At 49.1% G+C, this 15,572-nt stretch overlaps 1 protein-coding gene across 1 annotated transcript; it reads left to right on the top strand.

The window, feature by feature from the left end:
• Nucleotides 1–4,171: 4,171 nt before the first annotated feature.
• LOC119109718 (uncharacterized) lies at nt 4,172–13,493 on the top strand. Its single transcript, XM_037233458.1, has 7 exons — nt 4,172–4,260; nt 5,280–5,363; nt 6,654–6,809; nt 7,520–7,656; nt 7,937–8,203; nt 10,726–10,835; nt 11,432–13,493. The coding sequence occupies exons 1-7, from the start codon at nt 4,249–4,251 to the stop codon at nt 11,887–11,889; spliced, it is 1,224 nt and encodes a 407-aa protein (XP_037089353.1). The 5' UTR covers nt 4,172–4,248; the 3' UTR covers nt 11,890–13,493.
• Nucleotides 13,494–15,572: the final 2,079 nt, after the last annotated feature.

Here is a 15,572-nt window from a genome sequence, read left to right on the forward strand (position 1 = left end):
GCAAGCATTGCGGAAGGCTCTGCCAAATTACCTGAGTGTGTACGTCACTGACCATTAATTTGTATACTCTTCTGAACCTACTATAGGCCACAAGGCATCAGCTGACGATATGATGTCACTAGGTCTCGACTAGACATCATGCGCAACAGGCCATGCTCTATCTAAGCCATGCTTCGTCTGTACCTTTCGCACCTATCTACTGCAAGTATTCGCGCGACACATAGGGGCTCTGCCGATTACCTGAGCGTGTGGTGTACCTAGTTATGAGTTACGCGGGTTTACTCTGGCTGACCGAAGGGCATCAAGCATCAGCTGACGATATGACGTCACTGGTATTCGACTAAACTCCAGGCGCGACAGGCCATGTTCCATCTTTACCTTTCGTACCTGTCTCTTGGAAGTATTGGCGTGCTGAATGAAGGCTGCCGGTCTCCTGAGTAAGAAACGTCACTGGTCAAGAGCTTTTTACGGGACCTTTTGTACCCCCAAACGGTTATAATGCATCAGCTGACGATATGACGTCATGGTGTCCGACTTAACATCAGGCGCGACAGGCCATGTTCTATCTTTACCCTTCGTACCCGTCTATTACAAGTATTGACGTGCTAAATGAAGGCTCTGTCGAGTCTCCTGGGTGTGTAATGTTACTGGTCATGAGTTTTTTCTGGCTCCTTGGAACCCTCTATAGGGAAAAATGCATCAGTTGACGACGTGATGTCAATGGTGTTCGACTTAACATGAGGCGTAACAGGTCATGTTCCATCTTTGCCTTCGTACCTGTAAAGTATTGGTGCGTGAAATGGTGGCTCTGCCGAGTCACCTGAGTGTGCGACGTCACTGGTCATGAATTTTACGACTATTTTTGACTGAGCGAAAGCCATAAGACATCAGCTAACGAAATGACGTCACTGGTAATCCACTGAGTGTGTGACGTCACTGGTCATGAGCTTTTACGGGCCTTTTTTGGCCGAGTTCAGGCCATTAGGCATCAGATAACGTTATGGCGTCACTTGTATTCGAATTAACATCAGTTGCAATAAGCCATGTTTCATCTTTACCTTTCGCATCTGCCTACTGCAGGTATTCGTGCGCTACAAAAAGGCTCGTCGATTCGCTCGAGTCGAACTCCAGACGAATCATCTGAGTGGGTGACGTCGCTGGTCATGAGTTTATACGGATTCACTTGGGCCGCCCAAGGCCACAAAGGCCCGTGAAGCATCACAGGATGATATGTCGTCACTGTTATTCGACTTAACATCAGGTCCAACATGCCACGTACTTTCTTTACCTTTCGTACCTGTCTATTAAAGGTATTGACGTGCTGTATGAAGGCTCCGTCGAATCTCCTGAGTGTGTGACGTCACTGGTCACGAGTTTTTATGGGCTCTTTTGAACCCATTATAGGTTATAATGCATCAGCTGACGACATGGCGTTACTGGTGCCCGACTAAACATCAGGCGCAACAGGTCATGTTCCATATTTGCCTTTCGTACCTGGCTGCTGCAAACATTCGCGTGCTATATGAAGGCTCCGCCGAATCACCTGAGTATGTGACGTCACTGATCATCAGTTGGTAGGAGGTCACTTGGCCACCTATGGCTACGAAATTCCGCAGCAGAGGTGGGAGATGCACCATAGTTAAGCACACTAATTTTATTGTGCGCACCATTAAGTAGCAACTTCAAACGCAACGGGCTGTTTCAACGAATAAAATTTTGAACAAACGTAAACACAAAACAAAGGTGATCCCAGCCCACAAACCGACGTATATGCAAAGCTATTCCGCCCGACATCACAGGATGCGCCCCTGAGCAGCTACGGTCCGGAATGCCCTAATGGCTAAATAATAATCAAGGGGCCGCTTAGCTGTCATAAGTCTGGGCCACAGCCCGAATATCAGTGGCGTCATAGGTCAGGTGATGCTTGATGTCCTTCAGTCAGCCCGAGTAAGCCCGCGTAAACTCATGACCAGTTACACCACATGCTCAGGTGAATCAGCAAAGCCTTCATATAGCACGCGAATGCTTGCAGTAGCCAGGTACGAAAGGTAAAGATGGAACATGGCCTGTTGTCCCTGAGATTAGGTCAAATACCAGTGACGTCATATCGTCAACTGATGTCTTGTACCCTATAGGTACAAAAAGCAGTCCGTAAAGAACTCATGACCAGTGACATTACACACTCAGGAGAGTTCACATAGCCTTCCTTAAGCATGCCAGTGCTTACAATGGACAGGTACAAAAGGTAAAGACGAACATGGCCTGTTGCGCCTGGTGTTAAGTTGAATACCAGTGACGTCACATCGCCAGATGATGCTTGATGTCCTTCAGTCAGCCCGGGTAAACCCGCGTAAACTCATAACCAGTTACACCATACGCTCAGGTGATTGGGCAGAGCCTTTATGTCGCGCGAATACTTGCAGTAGATAGGTGCGGAAGGTGAAGATGAAACATGGCATATTGTATCTGATGCTTAATTGAATACCAGTGACGTCATATCGTTATTTGATGCCTATTGGCCTTAAGTGGGCCCAAAAAGGTCCGGGAAAACTCATGACCAATGGGGTCACACACCAAGTGGATTACTAGTGACGACATATCGTTAGATGATGCCTTATGGCTTTCACTCGGCCCACAACAGTCTGTAAAAACTCATGACGACGCACTCAGGTGATTCGGCAGAGCCATTATTCGGCTCGCCAATACTTTAACAGGTGCGAAAGGCAAAGATGGAACATGACATGTTGTGCCTGATGTTAAGTCGAACACCAGTGACATCATATCGTCAGCTGAAGCATTATACCATAAGAGGGGGGTTGAAAAGAGCCCGTAAGAACTCTTAACCATTGACGTGATATAACACGCGAATGCTTGCAGTAGCAGGTACGAAAGGTAAGATGGAACATGACCTGTTGCGCTTGATGTTGAGTCGAATACCAGTGACGTCATATCATCCCGCGATGCTTCACAGGATATGATGCTTTGTTGCAGTTGGGCTGCCCAAGTGAGCCTGTATAAACTCATGACCAGTGACGTCACGCACTCAGATGGTTCGGCATCACCTTGAGTATAGCACGCGAATGCTGCAGTGAACAGGTACGAAAGGCAAAAGATAGAGCATGGCCTGTTGCGCATGACATCTAGACGAAAACCGGTGACGTCATATGGTCAGCTGATGTGGTGTGGCTTACGATGGGTTCAAAGCAGTCTATATAAATTAATGGTTAGCGACGTTACACACTCAGTAATTCGGCAGGGCCTTCCTTCAGCATTCAAATGCTTGCAATGGACAGGTACCAAAGGTAAAGATGAAGCATGGCCTGTCCCGCCTGAATTTTATTCGGGTACCAGTGACGTCACAATCTTCAGTTAATGTCGTATGACCTTTCGTCGGCCCAAAAGAGGCCGTAAAATCTGATCACAAGTGACATCACACACAGTCGAATGCCAGTGACGTCACATCATTAGGTTATGCTTTACGGCCCTCAGTTGGCCGCCAAAGATCCATAAAAATGCATGACCAGTGACGTCACACACTCACGTGATTTGGGTAGCTTTTATTCATCACGCCAGTGCTTGCAGTAGACAGGTACGAAGGTGAAAATGAAGCATGACCTGTTGCGACCAATATTTAGTCGAATATCAGTGACGTCACGATACCCGGTGATATTTCACGGAGCATGATACACCGCGGGCCGTGGGGCCTAAGTGCACTCGTATCAAGTGATGATTAGTGACGTCACACATTCAGGTGATTCGGTCAAGCTTTTATTCGGCACGCAAATGCTTGCAGCAGACAGGTACGAAAGGTAAAGATGGAATAAGGCCTGTTGCGCCTGATGTTTCATTGAATACCAGCGACGACATATCGTCAGGTGAATGCTTATTACGGCATTCATTGCACCCAAAAGATCCCTAAAGCCTCACAACCAGGGACGTCACATATCCAGTCGAATACCTGTGACATCATATCGCAGCAAATGCCTTGTAGCCTTCGGCTCGTCGCCCAAAAGAAACCCCGATCGATGCAAACCCATTTTCAGTGACGTCACTACGTCGGCTGATACCTAACAGCATTTCTCCATCACGGCAGTGCAGGAACCCTGCAGCCAGCGTAGCTCTCTCCCCACCGTCGGCAATACAGGTACCCAAGTAAAAAAAAGCCAGGCCGTGTAGGGCCTTGATGTATCGGAATTATTGTTCTGATTTGTTCTGGAAAGGGCTCTGGATCAGGTTGAGCGAGAAAGAATGCTTTCAAAGGTAACAGGTCTGCGCACCATGCCGGTGATGTGCATTGCCGGTCGTTATGTTGGTCATCGGTTTTTTGAAAGGCCATGAGCCTGTCGTGCCAGCTGTCAAATGTCTAGCAGATTCACCACCTTAATGAAGTGGTCTATTGCATTTGTTGTTCACATGCAAGAAGGACTGCATTGGGCTGGGATGTGGGGACACATTGCATATTGACTTCCTCTGTGGCACCCAATGATTTGGGATTGAAAGGATTGGCTGAATTTTTTGTCATCTGCTGTTTTATAGGCTTTGCTGAAATTACACTGTCTCTGGCATAAATTGGGGAGGGTGCACTCAGATCATTGATAATGTGTGAAGAATGTGTCCTGTGCCCCCCCCCCCCTTCTACATTGAATGTGTCAACAAGGCTCCAAGGCATGATGTAGTCACACCTGAGCTACTGCTTGGATGTATAGATGTCTTGGGATATGGGCAAGTTTACCAAATTTTGTCTGTTCCTGCTCAAAGCATTACAATATACAGCTTTGACCTAACAGTTCAGGGACTTTTATGTTCCTTCCCTAAGATATGTCTGAATTGGTTAGGAAGGTACATGAGCTGATGAAAAAATTGGTTGCAGTCTAACATTTTTTTTTGAATTATTATGTTCTCCTATGCTGTTTCATGGTCTTAATTAGGGACATACTAGCCAAATGCTTTGAGATATTTAGATCATTATGACACTAGTTCATGATAGGATTATGTGGAAAAACATTTATGCAGTGGAGATGAATTTGTTAAAAGATATGTCCCAAAGACTTGTGTGCAGTGATTTTCTGAAAGATACTGTGTTGTACAGTTTCAGACTTTTCTTGCACCATTTTGCAAGTTGTTATTTATTGTCAGTTGCTGGCATTGTTAATTGCAAGTCATGGTAATGGTGGTCAAGACCTAAGTGTAAATGCAAAGAGCTCTTTGAAACCTATTTGGACACCCTGTTAAGGTGTCTAAGAGCCCCAACTGTATTACTAAATGCCTATTTGTTACAGGATGAATACCGGGAAGTGGCTTCTGCAGCTGGAGAGCTTTTCATCCTGTGTGAGCGGCTGGACATATTCCCTGACGTGGAGAAAGTAACTAGTACTGTTGGTTGTACCACCACTGAGTGGTGCTGATGAACCCGATAATTTGACTGGGAGGGAAGTTGTTTTGTTCCACATGTCTGAAGTTAGTGCACCCTACATATTCTAAGCTGATGTGGGGTATACTTACACTCACAGGTCTTAGATTTATGTATTTGTTATGCAATTTTGGTGTAGCTTCATTTTTATTTTCTCCATGCATTCTGCCACACCATTTGTTGTGTTTCACAGCATGCTCAATTCAGTGACCATGGCTCCATTTATCCAAGCCAACATTTGTTTATAGGAAATATGAATGCTGCCACACAAATTTTGCTGTGTCCAAATTGTTTGCATGGATAGTTTTGGGCTCACAGAGCCTTTGCCAAAGTCTGTAACATGCACTGAAATCTACTGCACAGTAATACAAGTTACAACTCCATTTCATACCATTACTTTGCCTCCAGTCCTTTTGCTAGACTGTACCTGCCATTATGAACCAGACCCATCTTGTCAGTTGTCACACACATCCAGAATGGTTGTGCCAGGCATATCACTTGGACAGCACTCCAGCCAGGTGCCAACAGACTAGGAGTCTGCTCAATTTCATGACATCCCTGTTATATAGTCTGACTTTCTTGTTGATTCTGTCTGTGCTGATTTGTTTTCTAATAAAACCATAAGTGATCTGTTAGACAGGTTTGATTAATACCTGTGCAAAGCTCATGTGCAGAGCTCACAGTGCTATTGGTGCACAGCTGACAAAAATGTTTTTTTTTCTGCTTTCAGGTTTTGTGCACCCACCATTGAGGCCTTAACTGAGATGCCTAGTATTCAAACTCTGACTTGTGTACAAAATGCTGACACATCTACTGTAGTCACTTGTGGCTAGGTGACAGCTGTGTTTGGCACTGAAGCATGTTTATGTATTGATCCTCCTCACAACCAAATTGAGTGTTCATGATAATGTCTACACTGAGAGTGTTATTAACTTGATGAAAGAAGAGAATGGAAATGGTAGGATCCTCCACGGAGGGAAGAATAACCTGTGTCATGTGTTTTATGTCATGGCTGAAGGCTGCAATGAGAATGAGACTTTGCTGCATCCATCCAGGCAGTTTCACATATGCTGTGAGGGCAGGAGGTTTTTGGAGTGACTTGCTGCTCCTCTGATTGAGGTTTGGGCCCTAGATTGACCGCATGAAGGACAGGTAGGCCTTCACTGGGGATGCCAGATTGCCAGAATATGTCCCTCATGCCTTAGCTGACAAATAAAGCCACTGATTATTTGTTTCTTGACAGGAACTGTTATCAGGCAAGACAATTTCCGTCCGTTGCCCGTCGACTGAGCAGAGTGCCAGTGAATGGCTGCAGATGTTCCAGGACATGACAAAGACCACTTTGAGTGTGTTGACAACGTCACCCGGTAGACGCGAGCATTCATGGGTCTTGTACAAGGTAATGCACACATTGTTGTCGCGACCTGCATTACATGCCTGTTAATTTTGTTATAAATCATCTGCCAGCAGCAAAGTACAGATGTAACAGCTGAGTGGTTAACACCTTACACTCCCATGTGTGGAGGGGGGAGGTTGGCATCAGGTCATGGTTGCACCATGGCCCTTGAGCACGGTCTTTGCCGAAGTAGTCGCTGGCGCTTCATGTAAACAGTGCAACGACCTGCGTCGCACTCCCTGTAAAATATGGTGCGCTCTGTTTTTTCTTAATTAGAGTGTAAGAGCTGATATCTCACCGGTTGTCGCGAAATGTCATTGTTAACTGATTGGCGCCTGACTAAAATGTTCACATCCTCTCATGCCTTTGAATTGAGCGGACCCGGGCCGACAGAAGGACCCGTTGGCGCCGTCGCAGGATGTTTGACACCCGTGCGATTCTCCGAATAGACGAGAGTATAGATTGTCGCCCACTAGCTCCAGCCGGCGGCCTCGCTTGTGGTCTTCATCTTGCACTCCAAGCATATGGGCCGCGAAACACATGCTCAGAGTACGCGGACAGGAAGCCCTATATACAGCCCAACGAGGCGCAGGGTCACACCCGTTCACGACAAGTCGTAGATAAATAAAGCTAAGTTTTCCTGCTCCTGTCTGTGTTGTCAAAGTTTCTTTGTCAGGTAGTCTCCTCTAAATGAAACACTCTTCGTCCCACAGAAACGATTTCAATGCCAACACTACGCTCGGAAGAAGCCAGGGAAGGCGGGCAGGACTTCATTGCGCGACACTGGCTGTGCAGTCAATCTGACCGTCAGGGTTCGGAAAGTGGCGTTTGCAAACAGCGCTAAGAGCAGGTTCGTGTATTCCCGACCGGCTTCAGCGCTCGTGCATTGCATGATACCGCGCTCGGCGTGAGGACCTTGGTGAAACTTCCCGACGTCTGTCAGTGATCTAATCCCTGATATGATGCGGTGGTTCACAACCGTTTTGTTTGCGTCATTTGCCACTGTGGTGATTTGCTTTTCTGTCGTCTGAAGTGTAATTTTGATCGTCGAGGGACTACTATTAGTGCACCAAAAGTGACTATGGTGGAGCATTTTCACACATGACTTCAACGACCTTTGCATGATTCAGGTCCAAGAAGCCGGACGCCGGGTACGCCCTCAAGGTGCAGTCAAACGGTGTGGAGCATAATCACCCCAAGGAGTCGGCAGCCGTACTCAAGTTTCGCCGTGTCGGAGAGCCGGCGAGGGCCAGGCTCATAGCTCTGTTCGAGCAGCACCACACGCCGGCGTCAGCCCTGCACACTCTGAAGGCGGAGCTGCAGGCGGAGCACGGGGACAACTTCGCGATCGTTTCGGCAGACCGCGCCGTACTGCCCGACATTCAGTTCGTCTATGAGTGAGTCCTGTGATCGACACCAATGATAGATGCAAACGGAAATGCGTTGCCCATATGATGTTATTTAGAAAGCAAAACTTCCTTGAGCTGGGGCAGCTGATGGCACAAAATGTCATCACATGAGAAGATGGCTAAAGTGTTACAGAATGCAATTTATCTACGTCTATCTTTCTATCTATCCATATATCTGCCCATCTATCCATCTATCTAGCTCGCTATCAGTCAATCTATCGGGTCGGTATCGAAAGCCCTAATGTTTGTAACCACTAATGTGTCGCAACGCCTAATGTATCAAAACCGCTAGTGCTTCATAACGCCTAATGCACGTGGCACCTAATGTGTCATAACCCCTAAAGTATCGCAACTCCTAATATGTCACAACGCCTAATGTATCGCAACTCCTATGGCATCGCAACTCCCAATGTGTCATGAGGCCTAAGGTATCGTAATCCCTAATGCTCGTAGCCTCTAACGTAACACAACTCCTAATATATCATATTCCGTAATGCATCATAACACCTAGTGTGTCATAACACCTAATGTGTCGTAAGACCCAACGTACCGTAATTCCTAACGATCGTAACCTCTAATCTAACACGACTCCTAATACGTCATAACACCTAATGTATCATAAGACCTAGTGTATCATAACCCCTAATGTTCGTAACTCCTAAATCAGCTGACTGCGGTGGGTTTGTCGCACACGATTCTGACCCGCACAGCTGGACGATGTGCAGTCTACTTAAGTCTACCGAACCACCTGCTAGTATTCCGGAGCCACCGCAGTCACGATGGAACACTTCCCGCATTGTACGAGGCGGGTGAGACTTAGCCGTGTAAGACGTTGGGGATGTCAGCTCCGAAAATCAGTCAGGGTATGAGCTGAAAACGTTGAGGTGATGTGCCCCCGAGACCTGATTTTTCCCCGGGTTCCGGCCACATGAATTTGCTTCCCGGATGTTCGAATCTAAAGAAAGCCTTCTGGTAAACTTAAATTGCTTTCATCCGAAGGGATGGCTCCCCAATTTCCAGTTCATATGAAGCTAGGGGGGGGGGGGATTATGGCAACGCCTATTGCTCGCAACCACTTCTGTATCTTAACGGGTAATGTTTGAGACACTTGTATCCCGCTGTGATTATGCAGTGAGGCTGGTATGTTGACCATGCAAGTGAGACCTGCCATATCAAGTGTTATGTTCCGGAGGGTGGTTTTATTTCAGCTTGCTGGCTCTAGCCCTCTACCCTTTATGAGCTTCAAACAAGGAGCACTGAGAACAGATTTCAGCCATGCGAGAACTGTGACAAGCATGACTGAGGTTCAAATGCTGATCATCCATCCGTGCAAGAACTGTGACAAGCGTCACTCAGGTTCAAATGCTGATTAACCAGCTCCCTGCATTCCAGCTACCTTACTTTCATGTCACCCTCTTCATTTCCTTGTGAGCTTCAAGCAATGGGCACTGAGAACTGATTTTTTCATCAATCCCTACTGATATTCTGTTACTCCATTACACTTCTCAGAGCCCATCGGCTCGGAAAGCACAAAAATGAGTGTGACAAGAATCAAGAATGAGTTTGAGAGAATTGAGTTTGAGAACATCGCCCAGCTTGCCTCGTCTTCCAGTACGTATGCGCCACAAACGCCCGCATAATCTGGTAGACTTCAGTGGAAGTTCAGGTGCGGTCGAAAGGGTTGAAAATCGCCAGCCCTCGCCAGCGTCGTCAGCTGATATTAGGGGTTACGATACGTTAGGGGTTATGATACACTAGGTGTTTTGACACATTAGGTGTTATGATACATTAGGAGTTGCGATATATTAGAGGTTATGAACATTAGGCGTTATGATACGTTAGGGGTATGAACCATTAGTGGTTATGATACACTAGGCATTCCGATAGGTGCATTAGGTGCTGTGACATATTAGGAGTTGCAATACATTAGGAGTTGTGGAACATTAGGTGATTTGATACACTAGGCCCAATGATACATTAGGTGTAGTGATACATTAGGGGTTATGATACATTAGAGGTTATGAACATTAGGCCTTGTGATACGTTAGGAGTTACGAACATTAGGGGTTATGATACATTAGGGGTTATGGTATATTAGAGGTTATGAACATTAGGCATTGTGATACATTAGGTGTTTCAAACATTAGGCGTTGTGATACATTAGGGGTTATGAACATTAGGTGCTGCGATAATCCCCCACCCAATCCATCTGTCTGTATATAGGTGTATTTGTATAAATAGATGCATTTGTCATATATGTATATGTTCACATGTAGATATAGATATAGATATAGATATATGTATATATATATATATATATATATATATATATATATATATATATATCAGACATATCTAAAGTGATGGTAAATTCTATGATCTTATTTCTTATGCTTGCCTAACAGTAACAAAGCGATGTAAGACAGACCATGTCTCACAACACCCCTGGTTCAGTCATAGTGGTAAAAGTCAGCCTTATTCCTCTAATTACTCCTTCATTGTGCTTTCAGGCTGTACAGGAAAGTGTTCTACAAGAAGCAAATTTCGCCATCGAGCACAAACCTGGAGTTCCAGCTGGAAGACGTGGTGACCGACACTGCTCTTCAAACAACAGCTCTTGGTTAGAGACTCCAATACATAATGTATTGCATTGTATTGGTTCGTGACTCTGTGCTAGTCAAGAACCACTCAAGGTCAAGGACTGGTGCGCTCGGGCCCGAACATCATCAGAGTTAGATAAGTCAGGCATGGGTGGAAGTTTAAGGGTTGGTACGTCTCTGGGCGCCGACACCAACACGGTCAGAAGCCAACAGTTCCTCCGCAAAATCATGGGCGCATTCTTATGGGCTGCACTGTGAGTCGCAAACGTAAATGAGATGAATAAAACAGATCTGTTATGTCCCAAAAGCATGTCGTTTGCGGGCAGTTATGCAGTCCTTACGGTGGTGCATTTCTACCCGTTTTCGTTTGATGCAGGTCACCTTAAATAGCCATATGAGAGCATCTGTGTGTCCAGTTTAAACCGGGTAGTTTTTTATTAGATCCAACCACAAAAAAACGAGGGCAGTAGTTCTGGGATGTTGGCTCTAAGCGTGTCTCATCAATACGCCTCTTCGCCACATCTGTTCGCGTCGTCATGAACAACCGTCTGCCGCACGCGACCATTGCTGTCGGGGGTCATCCAGCGTCTCGGAGGTCGCTCATTGATTTCCACAGATCGCATGGACTGGTCGGGCGGATGGCTGGAGCCGCTGGCTGTCGGAGCGTCTGTTGACTGTGGCCCTTCGGACGCGGGGCCGCCTACGGACGCCGTTGGACGGCCCGACGGCGCGTGGTGCCCAGAGACCGACGACTCTGCTGACCTGGACTCGTGCGACGACGCCACGGGGTGCCGGTCGTCCACGTCGTCAGAACAAGCGGAGGCAGCCGCCAGCGTGCAGCGCCAACTGGACGGCTTTACCCGGTGCTTGGTGCAGCGTGTCAGGACGGACCCTCACTGGCATGTGTGGGCGAGTGGCGTCGAGTCGTTCTTGCGCCGCTGGAGGTCGTTGACCCCAGCTCGCCAGGTGTCGCTGCTGCGCGGCTCTGCTCGGGGCCGCGGCAGGGGCGCCGCCCGCATCGGCATGCAGCGCGCGGCAGCGGCTCCCATCCGCCTGACGACTCTGCGGGACTGAGAGCGTCGGCGGCGCGCCGGCCAGGCGAGGCGGCCGGAACCGCGGAGAAGGACTGCGGTGCCGCAGACGGGTGCCGGGCGCCCGCGCCCCGCCGCCTCAGCGTGCGCCGCCTCGGGCCGGCCGCTTCGACGCTAGGTCGTGACGACGGGGACCGGCGGCGAGTGGTTGCAGATTGTGATACCGCGCGTCATTGTGCCAACGAGCGCCCAATATTGCGGTGTCGGTACTTGTGTCGCCGTGGCCGCGGCCTGGCACCCGCACCAGCGGCAGCCAGTGACAAGTGCCGGTGAATTTCGCGATTGGCGCTGCGGCAGCGAACTCAAGCTAGGCTATTCTCAGGCAGCCGACGGTGCACTTGGCAGCCGCCGACGATAAAGACGCGGGGCAGCTGGCCTGGCGACTCGCCGTATCTACGGGGCTGGCCAGCCTCCGTTCCTTCGGTCGTACCTTGTGTGAGTGGTGCCCTAAGTGGTGCTTGTTTTCTCGTGATGTCTTTGTCCGTGTTTCCGGATGTCCTTGCCCACTCATTAGCTCAGGAAGTCGACCCGCGCGGTCACTGGAGTGGCCACCGATGTCCGGGAGTTCCCACATGACTCGCACAGACTCTTGAATGTCTGAGTTGTCTGCGCTACTGGTGTGTTTTGCGCAGGTGTGACGCCCTGCCGGGATGGCGAACGATTGCAGACACGTGCCTGCGCTGCTCCTGATCGTTGGCCACGATGGTGCTTCCTATCGGGGCGTTTTCTTCTTGTCGGATGGGTACTTCAAGTCAGAATTACGTCGAAGTCTCAAATTAGGGCATAATAGACCCATGATTATCTTGATCTCAATGCTAAGCGTGAGTAAACGTTATTTCTTATAACTTGTTGACTGTTCAGCTCTTCGGACTGACTCCAGCTACATGCACAGTCTAGATGCTTAGGGCGTCGCTTGTGAACAGGGGGAACCCGAGTTGGATACGGCAATGGCGGCAATGCAACCTTGTTTCGCACTTTTTAGCATTCAGATAACGTGACATTTGCTCTTGGAGGTACCGCATGGTCGCATATATTAGAGTCCAAGCCCATGTTAGGCGTGTCATGTCAGGATCTAGGCACTAGATACCCGCGGCTATCAAAGTTACGGATCTATCGCCGGTGCGACCCGCGTAGGGTCTGTGCAGTGGCTCACCCCGGCCGTGATTTTGGTTGTCCAAGAGCGTTGATTTTACTTGTCCGGTGGAGTGCCATCGCTTTCCGGCGTCATTTCCTCTCGCACTACGTGCGAGCGTTACGTGCTGGCGGCTTCGTGGGTGGGCGTACAGTGTGTAGTATGAGATCCAAGTCGCGTCAGGTGGTGGATATAGCATTCCCGCCACGATCGTAAATTATTGTCGGGTGATTTGGACCAGGCCGTTGTCATCCCAATGCCTCAACGCGTGTTTCCATGATTCAGCGGATTGACGTCAACGGGGGTACACTTTCATCGTCTTTTGACACCCCCCTTTCTATAAAAGTAATTTTTTGTTTTTGTGTGCATTTTCATTCTACTTTCATAATTTTTGGTGCTTTTTATCGTTAGTAGATGCGTACTGCTGTATTTGGACTTTGCAGTGAATAAGTGAATCTCTATGGCGGATTGCAGCACTTTTAGGCAGTTTTTGCCGACAATTCCATCGGTTGCCATGGGTGACGGCGTGACGCTATCAAACAGCCGCAAGGACGGCGGAGAGCTGAATGGGCGGTAGTAAGAGAAGATAGTATTAAGCATGAGTACAGTCATTTACAAACACATGAAGGAGCCCCCCGTAAAGGCCGCGGAGTCGCACCCTCTGGCCCGTCCCCAGGAACCTACCCCAGAGTGGCCACGGTGCAGGGTGCTCGAGCGGACGAGATGCACGGCTTACACAAGGTTTGCGCCGGACTGAAACATGCCTTTCCATTGCGCATGCGCACCACCCCGCTATGGCACCTGAAACGCCTGATTCGGGGCTCTTTCCATCGCTCGGTGGCCGGCCTCGGCTTCCCGAGACATCACGGCCGCCACCTGCCATCTAGCGAGAAATCTCCGAATTAGCTGACCCTCGGCGCCACTTCCAGCCGAGGCCCGCGCCATGCACGACGGACGGTATCCGTCTACTGTACCAAGCGTCCGCACCAAGTCGACCGCGGAACGGCACGTGAACGGTGCACCGCTGGGGGTAAAAATGTTTACACCTCTAATCCGCTGCCCGCGAGAAGAACCACTGATGCGCTGGCTTTCGGTTTGAGGTTTACATTTAGGAAGGAGCGGAACATTAATATTTGAAAACTCAGGGCGTGTGGTGCGCCGTTCAGGAAACCCTGAGTCGATGAGGGCCTATATCACGGTCTGGCACCAGCAGTACCGTACGGTCGGCTCAATGTTGGCGTGGGCCTGAGAGCCCACTTTCAGAGTAGCGACCAAGCTGGGGCCAGCGATTCACACTGGTCGGGCCCCTGCATCTATCAGGGGCCCACAGTGCCTACCAGAGGGTCCTGTATTGGCAAGGGGTCCCGAGTCAACCGGGGGCAGTGTTCAAAGAGGCGCGAAGACGGGCCCAGGGCTCCCCGAGACCGACGATCAAGAACTTGTTTGGAGGACATATGGGCCGAATAGCTTGCTGTAAGTTACACAAAAGATCACGGCCCGTAGAGCTATGGCCGGTAATATCAGACAAAGAGCCTCTTATACCAATTGAGGAATCCCTGATACACTGCAGGCGTCTATGCTAGTCGGAGATCACTAACATTGAACGGTTGGCTCCGTGTCAGTCTGATCTCTGGTATCCTATTTCCAAGCAAAGGTGAGGCCGGGTCTCACGATTGGTCTGGGTCACTGAGACTGATTGGGCCCCTGTGTCGGTCGTAGGTCCACGATGCCCAACAGGGGTCCATCTGTCGGCAAGTGGTCCCCAGCCCGTCACGGGCTTTGCTTGAGTAGGCCCAAAGAAGGGCCAAATGGCCCCTTGAGACAGAGATCAGAGGCCCGATTGTAAGGCTGAAGCGGCCAGAGGGCATAAAGGGCATGAACAAAGGGCCTGAGGGTATGAAGAAAGGGCCAGGGCATGAACAAAGGACCTGAACGCCGTAGGTCACAATAAGGACACCCCCGCCTGTCGGGACGTGACCGCCAAGGCCAGGCAGAGGGCCTCTGCATCGATTGGGGATCCGTGGGACAGTTCGGGCCTCTTTATCCACCAGAGACCACAAGCACGGAACAATCGGCTCCAAGTTGTTCTGAGCTCTGATTGTCCATTATCGATGCGCGGGCAAGCCCCGGACCACGATTTGCATTGGCCGGGATCCCTGAAATAATGAGGGCGTCTTGGATCCCTGAAATAATGAGGGCGTCTGTCATGGGCCTACAGTGCCAAAAAAGGGTCTGGTGTCGACAAGGGGCCCCGAGACGGCCAGGGCAACACTTGCTGAGCAGGGATAGTGACGGGAGCCCAAATGCCAGAGGGCCTTTTACGTTGATGGGGGCAACAGCACAAAGTATCTTCAGCTTCCACTTATCGTCATTTCGTGTCAGCTCAGTAGGTCTGGATGTTCTTAAAGTTTCACTCAGAACCACATGTCAGCACTCTGCAAGCTGCATTTTAACACCCAACGAATCGGGGTACTTTCATAGCTTTATTCAAAGTTGTTCATACCAGTGATTGAACACTTGGACTCAATCTAAGC

This window comes from Pollicipes pollicipes, unplaced genomic scaffold, assembly GCF_011947565.3.
Source record: "Pollicipes pollicipes isolate AB1234 unplaced genomic scaffold, Ppol_2.1 Scaffold_7231;HRSCAF=8579_pilon_pilon_pilon, whole genome shotgun sequence".
In the NCBI taxonomy this organism is placed as follows: Eukaryota; Metazoa; Arthropoda; class Thecostraca; order Pollicipedomorpha; family Pollicipedidae; genus Pollicipes; species Pollicipes pollicipes.